General features: G+C 37.4%; 1 protein-coding gene across 5 annotated transcripts in view; it reads left to right on the forward strand.

The window, feature by feature from the left end:
- The window catches only part of FMN2 (formin 2), a 624734-nt gene that overhangs the window by 417798 nt on the left and 192776 nt on the right, over positions 1 to 14160 (forward strand). For all 5 annotated transcript variants that reach the window (XR_011557462.1, XM_070734020.1, XM_070734019.1 and 2 more), the window contains one exon: positions 3874 to 4040. Coding sequence is in view for 4 of the 5 variants with exons in the window: in XM_070734020.1 (XP_070590121.1) it covers positions 3874 to 4040 (167 nt within the window). In the remaining variant the exon portion in view is untranslated. The remainder of the gene's footprint in view (positions 1 to 3873; positions 4041 to 14160) is intronic.

Consider the following 14160-nt stretch of genomic DNA (forward strand, 5'->3'; position numbering starts at 1 on the left):
GAAATTAAGGGAGACAAGTATAGATATAGACAAGTATAGATAAGTATAGATCTATTTTGAGCTATTTGGCTCTCATCAGCTAGCCATACCCTTCTAGGATTTGAACCTGGGCTGCTTTTTGCCTGGAAGGTTATGGCTAGCTGATGAGAGCCAAATAGCTCAAAATAGATCTATACTAATCTCCCTTTATTTCTTTATCAGTTCTTTGCAAGTTTGGAAAATATTTATTAGTTCTTTGCAAATTTGGGCAATATGGTTTGGTGTCTGGAGTAGGGCTGAAAGGCAAAAGGAAGCCGTATGCTCCCTCCCATATTTGAGTATACCAGGTGATTTGACAGAAGAACATGTAATCTTTCCCTGGCTCAGCTGATAAAAAGAAGGAGGCTTAGAAGGTAAAAGCACTGCCTAGGAAGGCAAAAAGCAGCCCAGGTTCGGAATCCTATACGGGTATGACTAGCTGATGAGAGCCAAATAGCTCAAAATAGATCTATACTAGTGTCCCTTTATTTCTTTATTGTTTCTTTGCAAGTTTGGAAAATATGGTTTTGGTCCTGGATGGCCCCTGGAGTGGGGTTGAAAGGCAAAAAAAGCAGTATGCTCCCTCCCATATTTAGGTATACCAGGTGACTCGGCAGAAAAACATGTGTGTGTGTGTCACAGTGGATGTTGTGAACTCCAATACTCTGGACATTTTTAAGAGGAAATTGGACTGCCATTTGGCTAGGATGCTATAGGGTTCCTGCTTAGGCAGGGGGTTGGACTTGATGACCCGCATGGTCCCTTCCAACTCTAACAATAAATAAAATAAAAATAAAATAAAATAAAATTTGTCAACAAGTGAAACAAAATAGGACACATGAAGAAATGACACAAATAAATGGATATAAAAAAGCAAAACATAGCCATAAACACATAAAATGACTGGATATAAATGGGTACATTATGACAAGGATGGTAGGCACACTGGTGCACTTATGCATGCCCCCTTAGGGACCTCTTAAGAAACATGTAAGGTCCATGGTAGACAGTTTAATACAAAAGGTATGCGGGTTACAGAAACTAACAACCCAATCAGGTAAAATGTACCAGACATTTACTACTCTATTGCAGAAGTTTTCTGCTATCAAGATTAGAGAGGATTACCTTAAGTTTGTATCTATTTATAGCCCTAGTGTTATTGTGGTTGAAATTAAAGTAGTCATTAACAGGTAGGACGTTAAGGTAGATGATCATCTGTAATTTAGGTCAGAACGTAGACAGCATAGTTCAAGGTTACCAAAGCCTAAAATTTCAAGTCTACTGGAATAAGGAATTTTATTGCGAGCAGAAGAGTCGAGTACTCTTCTTGTAAAATATCCCTGGACCCTCTCTAATGTATCAATATCCAAAATACAGTGTGGGTTCCAGGCAGGTGAGTAGTATTCAAGGATAGGTATGGCAAAGGTTTTGTATGCCATAGTTAGAATTTTTTTTAAGAAAAACATTGAATTTATTATTATTATTATTATTTATTAGATTTGTATGCCACCCCTCTCCAAGGACTCGAAGTAGGGGTGCAATTTCCACACAAGATGATAAATGGTAGTATTTCTCAACCATAGCAACTTTCAGATGTTCAACTCTTAAAACTTTGACTCCTGGAATTTGGGGAGGCTAATTAATTTTGGAATAATGTGGAGTTCTCCACATCTTAAAGTTCCTGAGATGCAGAAGCACTGGTCTAGATCCTAGAATTCTTTTGTACTGTTCTCTACGTTTCACATTTAGGAGTCTGACTATTTAAACAAATCATGTGTGTGTCTATGTGTATTGATAGATTGAGAAGAAGAATCTTCCATCTAGGGAAGGGCTATGCTTTGTGTGTAAGCATATGCATACTAAATGTTTATGAAGCACATGATAATGCAGTAGGAGAGAGGCCATGTTAGGGTTAGCAGACAGAACAGGACTTTCTATTCTTTTTCTTCCTGGTGTCATCAACAGGGGTTACAATTCTACATGAAAGTTTCACTTCTTAAGCAACTCTTTTAAATGACAGAAAGGTCCTAGCATTCATACATTGCTGCTAAATTTATTGCAAAATATTAGTCTGAGAGCTTATTTTTCATTAGGTTGTCTTGCATCTTCACCTTTAAAAAAAAAAAACTCAATGCAAAATACAGTGTCACAAAATGCTCGTTTATTTCTTCTTGTCCTTTAGAATGGTCTGCAGTTTAATCATTGAATTGATAGGTCAATATGTTTAAATTATTTGAAGATTTTTTTTAAAATGTCTGATTTGCTTCTTTTATTTTTTTTCTAGTGAAAATACCCTGGTATTTAAATGGTTGTTGTTGTTGTTTAAAATCTTGTCTCGAGCAGCTGTTTGAAACAATTTGTGTTTCTAAAATCATTAGGTAGCTTTGAATGTGACAGGTGATTATTTCAGAGCAAATGAGTAACCAACAATGTATCCTGTGCATGTTAGGATATAAATAAACCCTATTGTTTTTGGTGAGGTTAGTCCTGTAGTATGGGTTTAGGATTTAGTGTCCTTGTGAATGTATAGTCTCTTTTGTGAGTCAACTAAGAACTCTGTTACAAGGTTGCCTATAAATAGGAATAACCATAGCAGTAACATAACAGTAGCAGAGCAAATAAGCAAATAATTGCATATAAATCCAATAAAAAATTAAAAAATAAACTGATGATCATTATTCAGTAAAGTCAATAGTTTCACTGGTCAATAGTTTCTTATTAAAGTCAAATCTTGTCACTTTTTAGATATTAATGTTATATTAGCTTCCTTCCTGTTGTCCGGAATCTTTCCATTCTATAAAACAATATTCATTATTTGTTATAAGGGATATAAAAACTCATCTTGAAAACATTTGTATTAAGAATCTGCTTTCTTGTATCTTTTTGATAGCTTCTATGTACTATTGCCATATTGTGTTTATGTGCTCATGTGAGCATAAACTGAACTTTCTGCTGTTTTTCAAGAAAAAACAGGCTAATCCATTTGATGGATTTGGGTTAATTGAGGTTTATTTATGAAAAAATTGGCCGACTGGTAAGTTAGCAGAAACCACATCATGTTTCTTGAGGGGAAAGCTCAAAAATGTCATTTCTTTTTTATTCTTTTAAACCAACACATCTGATTCATTTTTCTTAGGTTACTAGCCTCTGTGGGGGCCTCTCTAGGAATCTCCTGGGAGGAAACAGGGTTGGAAAAGGCCAGGAGATGCCTCCACGGAGCCTGTCTAGGAATCTCCTGGGAGGAAACAAGGCCTCCACCCTCCCTGTGATTTCTCCAATCCCACACTTTATTTGTTTTTACATTGATTCCTATGGGAAAAAATGCTTCTTCTTACAAACTTTTCTACTTGAGAACCTGGTCATGGAACGAATTAAGTTTGTAAGTAGAGGTACTGCTGTAGCTTATCCAAATCCAAGATGGTGTTATCTAAATCATATTGAGATGATGGTGTTATCAAATTGAAGCTATAGTAAAACATTTGAAGCAGAGGTGAAATGCTCCTGGCTCACTCATGCCTGTTGGTCGTGAAGGCAATGCGAGGCTCCGTCCACCCGCCCAGACACCACCCTTTGGGTTCTTTTACCATCTGAGGATGTGCAAAGCATTCTGCAGAGAATAAAAGAAGCCAAATGGCGGGGTCCGGGTGGGTGGGCGGAGCATTGTACTGCCTTTGCGACAGGCTCTCTGATGACCGACAGGTCCAAACGCACTGGGAGCATGTCGCCCCTAATTTGAAGAGGTGTTTTATTCACATGTACTATATGAAGCATTAGATAATATTTTCTATCTGTCAGGTTGTGATGCTTCGCAGATGGCGGTAAGTCTAACCTTAATTAACTCATTATCCTTCACAGGGCGAACTCTGCTAGAAAAGCTCTCCAGTCAGCAGGAGAATGCACCCCAAGAAGAAGCAGAGAAACTTTGTTCTTGGATCATTGCTATGGGTCTTTTGCTCCCCTTCAGTGACTGCTTCAGAGAACCTAGCGGCCAGAATGCACAACAAAGTGCACCAGCATTTGATGTAAGCCACAGCTTAAACTCTTGTTTCTATTTAACAGAGATTTTTGTGATCATTTGCTCTTTTATGTGTTAAGTATTTCTGAAGATACCAAGTATAAGATGCACTTTAGTTTTGGGGGAGGGAAATAGTGTCCTTAGTCTGGTAAACTTCAGCACATTATTTTATCCCCTAGTTAGTGCTGTAAAAAAAAACCCTTCTTCGGAGAGAGCAGCAATGAAGAAGCCTGCAAGCCAGTAAGACCTGGGAAGATCATTAGCGCCTCCTTAAGGTTGTAAAAAGCATTCTTCAGAGTGACTAGCTGCTCAGGAAGCTGAGTAACGACGCTGAGACAGTAGCTGGATTTTAAAAATGGGTCACTTTATTAAATAGCATAAATTTAAATAATGTCAATTTGAATAATGTCAATTTAAATAACGTGATTCAAACGTTAAAACAGTGTAAACAAAGGACCTGCAGAGGCCAACAACTAATGGGGCGGAATTTACCTGTCAAAACATTCATGGCAACTCTTGGGCATAACTCTTTGCTGATCCAGGTGAAGGTAGCCACCTTCACCTGTATCCGAGCCACGCCCATAAGCGTGTGGGAGGAGCTCACCGTCCAAACCCCGAGGGAAATTGGATAAGGTGAGTCCCATGGGCATCCCCTCTCCAATCCCCAAAGTTGTACGCACCTCTAGTTCATGGGGAGAGGCGGTCCATCATCTTGAAAAGATGCCCAAAAGGAGAATGTGCAGCTGTTCCTACTGTCCATTTCTGCCCCTAACCTGCCAAACCCCAGTGACTAGAGGGAAGCCAAATTAATCCAATGTATCTCTACATTGCGGCACACCCCCTAACCACTCCATCCTTAACGACAGTGTGGAATAGGCAAAAAAACTGGCTGCACCAAGAGAGACCGCCAAAAATTCCTATTCGGCCCTGAGGCGACCCCATGTAGGCACACTGTATGATAGAGAATGGCAGGCGGGTGTTCGCTTTCAGGATAGCCAAGGGCAAAAGGAGGAGGTCCGCTTCGAGCCATCCTTAAATAGGGCGGCTTAGATCCTCCTCCCAGGCCCAAGAGGCAGCGCGCCAGCCTGGTGCTCTGCCAGAAGCCGCACTTCCAGTTTTCCCTGGAAGCAAGAAACGAGCACCGGCAGCATCTCCCCGGCTCTGGGGGCAATTTCGGCTGACTTTTTAAGGCGCCGACCGTGCATTAGTGGAAAAAAAGCATGCAAGCCAGGAAGAGCCAGAGAGATTGTTATCGCCTTGTATGGGATGGGGGGGGAAAGCTTTGAAAAAGCTTTTTCAGAGTATAAAGATGCATTCAGAGTATAAAAAGCATTCAGAGTATAAAATGCACCCAAATGTTCAGCCTCTTTTAGGGGGGGGGGAGGTGTGCCTTATACTCCAAAAAATACGGGTACTTACTTTGGGTTGTCATTTAAATGTCCATAAGATATGCTGTCCTTTTCATTCATTCATTCATTCATTCATTCATTCAACTTCTATGCCGCCCAATCCCAAAGGACTCAGGGCAGCTTACAACAGTGTAAAGTACAAAACAATAAAAAGAAATCAAATATAAATCTAAACTGTAAAACATTAATTAAAAGCCCTAATAAGCTAACCCACTAACATGCATACATAACTTTCATACAATTTGGCCATGATAGTTGTTGAGTCATGGACCCCAGGCCTGCCGGCAAAGCCAGGTTTTCATGGCCTTATGAAAGGCCAATAGGGTGGGAGCAGTACAGACATGGGGAGGGGGAAGTTGATTCCATAGAGCCGGAATCATTTTAACCAATATAGGCTTTTTTCAGCACATCTTCTTCTTGACTTATAACTGTAATTAAACCTGGGATTACAGTTCTAAGTAGTTATTATCATAAGTTATGGCATTTCATCATCAGACCTGATTTATTTATTTATTTTGAAATTTTTGCAGCAGTCTTTAAGTAAATGCCATGACAGTGAAGCAAATGCTATGGTTGTTGAGCAAATCCATTTTCCCTAATAGGTATTTTTTTTGTTAGAAACTGAAATTGAACACCAGAAACTGGCAAAAAAAGGTCACAGTTCATAATCACAATCCGAGTCTGCGGAGAGGGGCGGCATACAAATCAAATCAAATCAAATCAAATCATAAATAATCATTTAACTACGGAATGGAGTAACCATGAAGGTGACCCAGTTGCCAAGTTGATTACTTGACTCTCTCTCTCCCTCTCTCTCCCTCTCTCTCATTTTCTCTCTCTCTCTCTCTCTCTCTCTCTCTCAATTTCTCTGTGTGTGTGTGTGTGTGTGTGTGCAGCTATTGCAACTTTGAAAATAGATATTAAATAATGGTTGCTAAATGACTAGTAGTACTAAATTGATATATTAAGATAAACTAATGTATATTCTTGATTGATTGAGTAGATATGCTATCAAACAGAGATCAACTTTTACCAATCACAAAGACAGGTTTTCTCCAGAAAGATCTGCTCCCAACTGTTCTTCATATCATCCAATATAATGTGCCCATCACCACTAAACATTTTGATCTGTCAGCCTTGCTGCTGTTTGTTACCTCCCCCACCCCCCATTTTCCCCCCATTCTAGAGTTTTCCAGGAAGTTTTGGTCTTTGTGTAATGTATTCAAAGTAGGGTAATTTGAGCTTGGTCATTTGTTCCTAAAATGAGAACACAATTATCCGCTTCCTTCAGTGATCCATTTGTTTGTTTTCCTGGTTATCCATGGTATTCTTGGCAGTTTTCTCCAATATCAACATTCAAAAGCTTGAATACTGTTTCTGTCCTGCTTCTTCAGAGTCCAATTTCCATATAATATCACTGCACAATTTGCCTGCACAATTCTGATCTTTGATGGGATAGACACACAACTTGTTTTCTGAACTTCATTGTTAAGTTCTTTCCTAAGATCTTTATCTTTCTTGGCTTGGGCTTCTCCTCTTGGCATTTTCTATAGTTTGTTCTAACATCCAATTTACTTTCTTCTTTTCCAGCAATCTCCTTTTATATTCATAAAATTTCTTTAAGTTTTTCTAGTTCACAATTTTTTACAGTTTTTCTGGTTCACAATTATTGACATAGAGGACTTCAAGTAATCCTTAATGTTTTCCTTGAAAATGGTAGTACGAGTATATGCTCCAGACCATATTGTGAAAACTGGTTGGCTTTCTTCTGCTTTAATTTTACTTCGAGTTTGCACATTTTATAACCTGTTCCATAGTCAGTCTTGGCCATGTCTTAGCTGTTATATTGAGCCTTTCCCCTTCCTTCTACCAACAATACAGTTAATCTGATTGCTGTGGATTCTATTTGGTTATACCATGTATAAAATCATAGTTTTGGTTTCTGAAAACTCTGTTAGCAAGATATCAGCAGATATTGATAAATTGTTCTTCTGCTTTATTTCATGTTCCTGGGCCATGCATTCAATTATATTTATTAAATTACTTAATAACTCAATGTACCAATTTAAACCCTGTTGTTCTATTCGTATTTACTATACACTTGTTCTGTTCCCAGGTCTATTTAACCCGGACTAAAAAAATGTTGATTTTAGCTACTGTAAGTGTGTTTATGAATACCTATTGCATTGGTATACTAATGTGAACATGCCTGATCATAAACAAATGAAAAATGAAATTAAAAAAATAATTTTTATTTATTTATTTTGCTCAGAAAAGACCCCTCCCCCATTTGCTATTATGTTGGCTTTATAGTCCTTGGAGAGGGGCGGCATACAAATCTAATAAATAACAACAACAACAACAACAACAACAACTATTATTATTATTATTATTATTATTATTATTATTATTATTATTATTACACAATGGATTTTTTGCCTAAAACTAGTTGTTTGATTATCATGTACTTACTTTTCTGTTACTTCATCTCATTTTTCAACAGGGTGCATATTGTACAGTTATTATGGATTACTGTGCCATGAAGTAAGCTAATATGTGCCATTGCACATATCATGTCATCACGTATAACATCACATATGATCACATATAGCATATCACATCATCCATGCAATCAATAAATCAATATATCACTGCATGGATTCAATCACTGCATATTGACTGCATGGATGAGCATTGAGTACAGATTTGAACAGGGTCTGTTTAATGGCCCCATCACACACATACTGATGCAGCCTGTGATTGTTATGCAAGTGGAATATGAAGAAGAACATGATAACCAATCAACTAGCCGTATGCAAAAAATCCATTCTAAAAAAAGGATATAATTTGGGACTTGCAGCCTACCTAGTCTATATATAAAGCGAACATAATTGCAAACAGTCGGCAGGAGGGTCTTTTCTGAGCAAAATAAATAAATAAACATTACTTTTTTTCATTTCATTTTTCATTTGTTTATGATCAGGCATGTTCACATTAGTATACCAATGCAATAGGTATTTAAAAAAAACACTTACAGTAGCTAAAATCAACCTTTTTCTTAGTCCGGGTCAAAAAAACCCGGGAACAGAACAAGTGTATAGTCTTTGCGCCCAGCAAAAACTAAGCAACCGCCCAACCCCCAACCCCATAGAAAGAACCCCTCAAATGAGGCAAAGTCATGTAATTTCAAGTTTCAGATATGCAGGGAAAATGTTTTGCAGGGTCTCAAACTTTGTTTCGGGTCAAATAGACCCAAACAGAACAGCAGGATGCCAGCGAAAATAATTATAAAACAAAGTTTACACACATAACTGTTGCTATCACAACTTATTTGCATTACTTTTTAATGGTACCTCTTGATGCATTCATTTTAGAAGTCTCTTAGTCGTTAATTCAGGGAAAATGAGGTTTGGTAGTAGATTTGGAAGTCATAGTAGGAAAACAATAGTACAAGACCAGGCTTTGTCATCAATCAGTTGATTTTACTAATAACATAGATTCTCTGATATATACTTCGGAGCCATCTGTTAATGATATATACAATCTAGCCTATAGAAGACTGCCCTGAATTCAATACTACCCTCTATTTATTTGTGGTAACTAAATAAATATCTGAAAAGAAGCTGAAGAAACAAAGGACAACTTAATTATAGTAACTGTTGCAAGAAGATCACACAGTCTGACTACAAACAATACTATGACAAAGTAGCAACAATGGTTCACTGGAATATTTGCAGGAAATACCATTTGCTTGCAAACAAGGACTCATGGCACAACGAAGAAGCTATTATAATAATAGCTTATTAAACTTGTATGTTGCCTGCAGTGATGGGCTACTAAAATTTTTACTACCACACTGTGGGCGTGGCTTATGCAGGATGCCCTGCATTTTGTTTCAACATCTTTCAGTGCAAATTGGGTGCTCTGGGGTGGAGCTCCATTTTTGCTACCCCACTGCGTTCCCCCCACATCCGGGGAGTAGCCCACCCCTGATTATCCACTATATAAAGTGTATGTACATACACTCATGCAATTAAATTTATACACATTCAACCTCATTTACTGCGATAGGGAAAACATACCCAGAGCCTGGGGGTGGGGGAGAACCACAATTTTGCTACCAGTACTGCATACCTGACTGTACCCATAGGAGCCCATCACTGTTTGCCTGATTCTTAATGATTCTGTCCATTTGCTATGTCACCATATCTTATCAGCTTTTGGATTCCTCTTTTTCTTTAAATCACCACTGATGTAATATTATTCAGTTTGGAATTCTGTTGTTACCGAATAGAGGTAACAGTTCGCATTGATATTCCTTGTCCATGCATATTATAACAAGACTATCCAAAGATCAATATATGTTTTTATTTTTGTTTTGTGCAAATAACTCATTACATTGTTCCTTAGAATAGACTATATACATAGCCTATTCTAAGGACTATAGCAATATTGTATCTCACCGTATCTTTTCCAGCAACATCTTGCACACTGCCTATCCATGAACTGAATTTTATTATAACCTATTAGATATCATAGAGTCATTTGAAAACAAACCATTTACAGGTCATAAGTAGGACTATTATGTTCCTCTCCATTCTACCTTTTAGAACCTCTTCTCTTTTTTTTTTTTGCATTGGCATCCTTTGGTCTTGAAAGACCATGGTATCATCCTCTGGACTCCCCAGAACACAAAGCCTGGGTAGGTTAGTATGGAGGGTAGACTGTTACCCAAGCAGCAGATCCCCACTCTCCATGTCTCTGAAATAATCCGATGGAATGGCAAAGGCCAATACAATTGGTTCCAGCTACATCACAGGAGTTATCAGAACGTGGCTGTATATTTTTATGTTTAGTTCACCTCAAATTTCTATAATCTGCTGTGAAACGAAAATATAGTGGTACCTCTACTTATGAACTTAATTCATTCCGTGACCAGGTTCTTAAGTAGAAAAGTTTGTAAGAAGAAGCAATTTTTCCCATAGGAATCAATGTAAAAGCAAATAATGTGTACAATTGGGGAAAAGACAGGGAGGGTGGAGGCCCTGTTTCCTCCCAGGAGATTCCTAGAGTGGCCCCACGGAGGCTTCTCCACACCTTTTCTGGCCCTGTTTCCCCCCAGGAGATTCCTAGAGAGGTCCCACGGAGGTTTCTCCCTGCCTTTTCTGGTTAGAGTTTCGGAGGTTCAGGTTTGGAAAATGGTTCTTGAGAAGAGGCAAAAAAATCTTGAACACCTGGTTCTTATCTAGAAAAGTTCATAAGTAGAGGCATTCCTAGGTAGAGGTACCACTGTACATTTCTTGTTGAAAGGCTCCCTGAATCTTAGCATCCATGTGATGTGCTCACATTCTGCATTCCTGCTGTGTGAGTCTTCCAGAGTGAGCAAGATTTCAGATGCTGCATCAAAAACTGAGAGACACACATGTGAGTCATGTCATTCTCCTTCTAATATGGGATTTTAATGAACCAGTGACTCATCCGTTTTCCTGTCAACTGAGTCACTGGCAGGCTCTGAGTATTATCCAAGAGACTTCATGTCTAAGGAACAGCATCCACTTTTCTGAACATTGAGCAAGAAAGTGTTATGGGCATTGAAAGTTTATCTCCATCGCTTTCAATAAGAATATGACTGCAATAAGTACATGTCTGTTTCCTTGTCTTTCTTTGCTCACAAATAGAAGAGAAGAGAACTTTCTGGATAGGTCAAACCACCAAACAGTGCTTAACATCTTTCCCAATGCTGGCCCATTCCTATTTAGGTATTCTGCTCTAATCTTGTTTTGAAATATACATTGCTTAAAAAAATAAAAGGAACACTTAAACAACACAATATAACTCCAAGTTAATCAAACTTCTGTGAAATCAAACTGACCACTTAGGAAGCAACACTGATTGACAATCAATTTCACATGCTGTTGTGCACATTCAACTTTGTATAGAACAGGGGCAGGCAAAGTTGGCTTTTCGATGACATGTGGACTTCAACTCCCAGAATTCCTGAGCTAACATGTTTGGCTCAGGAATTCTGGGAGTTGAAGTCCACAAGTCATAGAAGAGCCAACTTTGCCTACCCTTGTTACAGAACAAAGTATTCAATAAGAATATTTCATTCATTCAGATCTAGGATTGTTATTTGAGTGTTCCCTTTATTTTTTTGAGCAGTATATTTTTACTTTGAAGATAAGCAGGGACATTCTGAGATATTTGATTTAACAAACTTCATTCTACTCTCAAAGTTTACATTCTTTATACTAGGTATCGAGTAGTGGGTTCTAAACCTCACCGGTTCACATGTGCAGTGCTTCTGTGCATGTGCAGAAGCGACCTGAGTGGGTGGGCAGGGCCTCCTGCTGCCAGCACCACTGGTTCTTAGAACCGGGTTAAACCGGGATCAATTCACCGCTGCAGGTATCTAAACAAATCTTGGGAAGGCTTTGTGAAGTAAACAAACATTTTAGCAGGATGTACTGGTAACTTTTTCTGAAAGAAAACTATCAGTGGTATGGACATCGAAGGACATTGCTTGCAATAAGAACATGAGTGCAATAAGAGCATTATCTGGTAATCAAAAATAAATGTTTAAAAAAACCAAGGAGGCTTTTTGGAAATGACATTGCTTTTCTGTTATACTTGGCACTTTTTATTATTAAAAAAAGAACTGGAAAATATTCAATAAACTTCAAAGAAAATGAAGAGAAAATAGAATTACTGATAATATCTGTCCTTTAATTTTACAGTACTTTTTATTTTCCTTCTTTCCTTCCTTCTTTCCTCCCTCCCTCCCTTCCATCCCCTCCCTCCCCTCCCCTCTCTTTCCTTCTTTCATATTGCTGACTAAAGCTCACTATAAGTTCCTTGCAACTGTTTCAAGTGATTAAGTGTGAATTGATTTAATTCAATATTCATCACATGTGACTCTTAAATTTACCTTGTTTGGGGATTTTCCAAGAGCTGAAACTATTGTGAACAGAGAGTGCTAGGAGTTAAAATACCTACAGGGAAATGCACTGTAAGATTTTAGTTGCTACTTACTTATTCATAAGATGAGCCTGCTTACGTCAGTATAGAAGCAAACAAGACAACAGTGTTCCTATAATTCAGCTTGGAGGTCTCATCTTAATGTAAGTACTCTACGGCTTTAACTGATAACTTGGCAGTTAACAATCTAATTTCCTATCAATAGGAAGTAACTATTTTGTAAACTGCTGTAGAATAAAGGCAAATCTGTGAGAAAATTAGAACTGTTAGGGTGAATGTAATGAGAGAAGGCAGTAGCTGTATTGATTAGAAACTGGATGCGCTCTCCAGATTCTGCAGGCAAATAGGGTGCCTCGCCCTTGTAAGATAGCTCGGCAATTTTAAACCAGAAGCCAACATCATTGTGAAAGAGGATATGTTATATACATTTTGTAAGCAGCTCTTCGCTGAGCAATTAACTTGTAAGGCTACTCTGCTTAATAACAGATGAAAAGTTTGTATTATTACAATTATTGTGTTATTGTTGATATTGAAAGTTTTAAAGAAAAACTGTATGGTTCTCATAGATGGATGGATGGATGGATGGATGGATGGAAGGATAGATAGATAGATAGATAGATAGATAGATAGATAGATAGATAGATAGATAGATAGATAGATAGATTTTGACAGTAGCAGTACAGAACTTTGCTTCCTTGTAAACCAAAATGACTTCTGTAGAAGTATCAAAGGTGAACTTCTATCTGATTTATCAACATAAAGAACAGAAAGGAAGACGCAATATATAAATGTCATAGTTAAATGTTCAATTTTCTTGATGACAGGCTGCATATTTGCAAATACTGTATTGTAAAACTGTAACATTGCTTTTTGTAACATTACTATATTGTAGTTAGAATGTATTGTTTTGTTGTTTTATTTTCAGCAGCTATGCTTTTATGCACATGCATACAAAACTTTTTGTACGCGTGAGCATGAAAGAGGTTTTACAAAGTAAATAGATAGCCATTTCCAAATAGCTGACGGTGATGCTGGACAAGGAAAATAGAAATGGATGATCATGTGAATTTCAAAGAGGATTTTTTTCCAGACCCCAGATTAATGTATATAATCCTTTAAAATATCCCAAATAGAGACTACAGGGTTGTATAAATTGAGTTTTTTAAAAATAAATGTGTACAGTATAGTATTTTTACTGATCTTTCCTTTATAGTAATACCCAAGGTACTTAGGATATAACAGACACATTTTTACAGAAATCATATTGTTACAGCTTCAAATGTTTTTAAAGTACTTATAAATTAATAATCTCATCATGGCAACGTCACCAAACAAGCTATTGCACCTTAGTCTAATATGCCATCAAGTTTTGTAAAATCCTAAAATAAAGTTGTTATTCACAATGTATGCTTTTTAAAGGTCAATGGGTTTATTTGAGATTTTCTATTCCCAAAGTATTTTCCACAGCAACATGAGGATGGCATCATGTTTATGAACTAAATTGACTAGGCTAACAAACAACAACGAAGCAACTTCGTTGCTTCTGAGTTGAGTCTGTGCTGTCCCATATATTGTACGCAATTTAGTTTTAAATGTTAAGGTATAAGTCTTCTACCAGTTCACAGGTAATTGGGATTTTAAAAAATTATCTATATATCTATCTATGTATCTATCTATATATCTATCTATATATCTATCTATGTATCTATTTATGTATCTATCTATGTATCTATCTATGTA

This window comes from Erythrolamprus reginae, chromosome 1 (genome assembly GCF_031021105.1).
Source record: "Erythrolamprus reginae isolate rEryReg1 chromosome 1, rEryReg1.hap1, whole genome shotgun sequence".
NCBI classification, from domain to species: Eukaryota; Metazoa; Chordata; class Lepidosauria; order Squamata; family Dipsadidae; genus Erythrolamprus; species Erythrolamprus reginae.